This window comes from Vigna radiata, unplaced genomic scaffold (genome assembly GCF_000741045.1).
Source record: "Vigna radiata var. radiata cultivar VC1973A unplaced genomic scaffold, Vradiata_ver6 scaffold_7, whole genome shotgun sequence".
In the NCBI taxonomy this organism is placed as follows: Eukaryota; Viridiplantae; Streptophyta; class Magnoliopsida; order Fabales; family Fabaceae; genus Vigna; species Vigna radiata.
The window spans coordinates 3304834-3308828 of NW_014543262.1; the positions used below are offsets into that span (position 1 = coordinate 3304834).

At 31.8% G+C, this 3995-nt stretch overlaps 1 protein-coding gene across 2 annotated transcripts; it reads left to right on the forward strand.

The window, feature by feature from the left end:
* Positions 1-226: 226 nt before the first annotated feature.
* On the forward strand, positions 227-3286 carry LOC106753678 (calcium load-activated calcium channel). Of its 2 annotated transcripts, XM_014635523.2 has the most exons (3): positions 227-382; positions 1115-1159; positions 2337-3286. In XM_014635523.2, the coding sequence occupies exon 3, from the start codon at positions 2420-2422 to the stop codon at positions 2987-2989; it is 570 nt and encodes a 189-aa protein (XP_014491009.1). In that variant the 5' UTR covers positions 227-382; positions 1115-1159; positions 2337-2419; the 3' UTR covers positions 2990-3286. The 2 variants fall into 2 exon arrangements, with proteins under 2 accessions (XP_014491009.1, XP_014491010.1); XM_014635524.2 differs by lacking the exon at positions 1115-1159 and having other exon boundaries at positions 234-382.
* Positions 3287-3995: the final 709 nt, after the last annotated feature.

The following is a 3995-nucleotide window of genomic DNA, read 5'->3' on the forward strand; positions in this document are numbered from 1 at the left end:
CAAATATCTACACCAAAGTAAAATTTTCAAATGATTGAAAAAATTGGTAGAGTCTTTTCTTGATGTTTATCATTTTACATTTATATATAAAAACATATTTAAATTATTTTATTTACAGAATAATTAAATATCAATAAGAATAAAGTATGCTTAAATTTTAAAAATTTGTTGTACTTTTAAAATCAAGATATAAGATATATGTGCAGAAATAAATATATATTGGGCTGAATGGGCTATACACGCAGTTACCTCTGAGAGTGACATTATAATTTAATTTTATTTGATTTTACAAGGAAGAAGGAGCACGGGAACGAGAAGCGCCACCAGCGGGAACCCTGCAACCGTGTGCGACTTCCAAACCGACACCTCCACCATTAGACAGGTAAAAGAGAAGTTAAATTCAAATTTCTACGCAAAAGCAGATCCAACAGCAAAGCACTGAGTGCTGTGACTGTTTAATTTGGATCTATTTATGGAACCGCGTTTCAGAAAATGAGCGATTTTTCTTCTTTCCGTGGTTGTTTTCTGTTGTTTCACTACGGATCTGGTTCGGATTTGGACGGCGGTATTAGAAAAAGAGAAACGATTCATCATATTTTTTCTTCAAATTTTGTTCTTTTTTGGTTCGCTTATGGAGTTCTACGATATCTTATAACTTTGAAACTTCTCCTTTGTCTGCGAATGTTTGCTCTTTATACTATCTCGATAAACAGTAGAAGCAAATTTTACTGTACTGTTAAAAAGTTGAAATTTTTACTGAGCTCAAAAGGGGTAGCACAGGATTTGATTTCTCTACTAATTAATGAAATAGGGGATAAGGCATTTATTAGTCTATAACTCCTGTGTTGTTATTCTGACTGTGCATGACATTTCTTACATTTTGATTAATTGAGGACTTTGCATTCTTAAAATGAGATTCCAATTGTATTAGTTTGTTTTGCTACTGATTTCTTTGTATTGAAGAATGAATTTACTCTCAGAACTCTAAAGTTCGTTGACATTTTTCCTTGAAATTGATGGATCTGATTCTGCGAATCTGGCTCTGAATTGTGGTGTGATGTATTTTGATTTTAATTATATAATATAATGTTTGTTGCGTCTTCTGAATTTGCAGGATTTATACTGAAACCTCAGACTTGAAGGGAAGCTACTTGGTCAGGTATAACATTTCTTTGTAGAGCTTGATTAATAGATTGAAATTTAATTGATTAGTGTCTTAGAAAACTCAACTTTAATTGATTAATAGATTAATTTTGACTTAAAGGTAGTAAAGACCAAGTCCCAATTCAATGTTGGTCCTTGTTACACAGGACACAATTGTTTGTTAGCTCTCTGTTTTTGGTAAACAGTTGTGAAATTTTGATAAAACTAGCTGCTTATGGACAAGTTTTTTGGATCTTATTTTGAAAGAATTTTATTTCATTTTAGCTTTTCGTTTCTGCATAAGTTCTATAATGAGCGCATGGACACTTTTAGTCTTTTTAAGTTCTATAATGAGCCCATGGGTTTTAAGTTCTATAATGAGCCCATGGACTTCAAGAAGCCCGAATTTATTAGGCTAGCTCTTTGGTGATATTTCTTGTTGGTCTCATAAGTTTTTATGAGCTAATTAAGTCCTACTATTTTTAAAATCGACCTAATGTGGTCCGCCCACAGAATTTTTCTACCTAAAACTATCATATTGTCAATGTTTTACACTAAAACCATGCAATTTAATCAATTAAATTCTCTTAAACCTTCAAATTTAAATCACCAACCAAAAAATCATATTTCATCCTAAATAAAATAGAAAACCTCGTATTTCTTATTCTTCTTCTTCTAACCTAGTATCACATGCTACAAAATCTTCCTTTTCTTATAGAATTTTTACTAAATTTCTTGCATCTAAACTTCTAAAATGATTTCATATCCCTAATCCATCATTAAACCCCAAAGAAAAGATGCAGAATTGGCTTGTAAACAACTTTGGGGAAAATTTACATACATTTTATGCAAAAGGTGCAATTAATCCTGGTTCAAACAAAACAAATATTGAAATAAATCAGGGTCAAGTTAATCTATGATGAAGAGTATATAGTAATTTGGAGATAATTGGTATTGCTTCACCTGGTTTGTTTTCTCTTGTCACTGGCTCATGAATTGTTTTGGTTTCGGTGTTGATGGATGATAGCTGTTCCAATTTCAAACCAATATATGAAATTTGTTCTAATTTCAAGCCAGTATATGAAATTTGTTAGGAAGGCTCACGTTAGCTCAATTCTTGGAGTGCCGCATATATTGCTCTGTTATTTTATTGAGGAGTCAGTATAAGGTGTGATTAATTTTTTTTTATACAGGATTTGGACGTTTTTTAACATTTCTGATCAAGATCCGAGTTGGCCTTCTCATTTTGGCGTAGATTTTTGGTTAAAGTCTTCCTATGGCATATCCTTTCTCAGATTTCAAGTACTCTGATGGCCTCACTGTAGTTGGTATCTCCTTCTGCACAGCTATTGTTTGTGAGGCTATCTCATGGGTTCTTATCTATCGGACCAATTCTTACAAAAATCTTCGGTCCTCCATTGACAAGGCCTCCAAGAAACTTGAGACCATGAAGACAGACAGCAATAAAATCAACATCAAGAAGTCCAAGACCAAAAAGATTGATCGTGTTGAGACAAGCCTCAAAGAATCGAGTCGTGATCTGTCTCTCTTCAAGTTCAAGTCTGGGGGTGTGGTGGCTCTGGTTCTCTTTGTAGTCTTTGGATTGCTGAATTCACTCTTCGAAGGCAAGGTAGTTGCCAAATTGCCCTTCAAACCTTTTGGGCTTATTATGAAGATGAGCCATCGGGGGTTGCAGGGTAATGATCCCACTGATTGTTCCATGGCATTTCTGTACTTCTTGTGTTCCATTAGCATCAGAACAAATTTGCAGAAGTTCTTGGGTTTTGCACCGCCCAGAGGTGCAAGTGCTGGCCTCTTTCCCATGCCTGATCCAAAGACCAGTTGATTGGGCTTAACAGTATCCGACTTGTCTCTGCTGTTTCTAGGTTGAAGATAATATGAAACTACATAACTTGAATAATTTATATTTGATTTGTTTCTCCTAGGGTGCCTGAATGATTTTAATTGGTATAACTGATACTTAAAACAGTTAACTTTAGTTTTGCGATGTGAGTTTCTTGAGTTCTGGTTTATTCTTAATGCAATAAAACTCTCCCCATCTATGTCACTACAGAAAGGGGATGAATGGATGTAGTTATGTTTGGTTGAATGGATGAAGTTAATGTAGGTTGCTTGGTAAAGAGAAAATAATTTTAAAAAGTGGTGATATCTATTGATCTACTTATTTTTTAGTATATTTATCCTTCTCTTAGTCACTCTTTTCACTCCATATTTTAAACTAAAAGTTTTCAATGTTTTTATTTCTTAGTATCACTGGTCTATTTATTTTCTTTCAGGTTATTTTTCTTATCTTTTACCAAATATTACTGGACTTAAGGTATAAGTCATATAATGTAGCATTTTACTAAAAGAACAAGAGGCACAACATAAATAAGCTTTTTTTAAACAAGTATAAAGTAATGTTAATTTAAAGGTTTTTATATTTTTATATTTGTAAAAATTATATGGAGAAGTTAGTTTGAAGGCTTAATTAGTAATTTTTGTTTCTATATGTAGATATTTGATGTGTTTTTATTTTTATATATATTTTTTCAATGAAGTCTATTATTTTTTAAGGCTATGTTAAATTGTTTAATGTCATTTAGAAATTTAGAAAGTGTTGTTAAAATTTGGGTATGTTTTATTTTGAAACTTTTTTTTTCTTCCTTCACCTCCATCATCTATTAAATGGAAAGTTGTTTTTTATATCATATTTTGATATTTGACACATTTTAATCGATATTAGCATTAATTTAATAGAAAATGTTACATTGAATTTTTAAAAAAAAATAAAGACTCAACGTAAAAAATAATAATATAGAGATTGAAACAAATCAAATAATTGCTTAAGG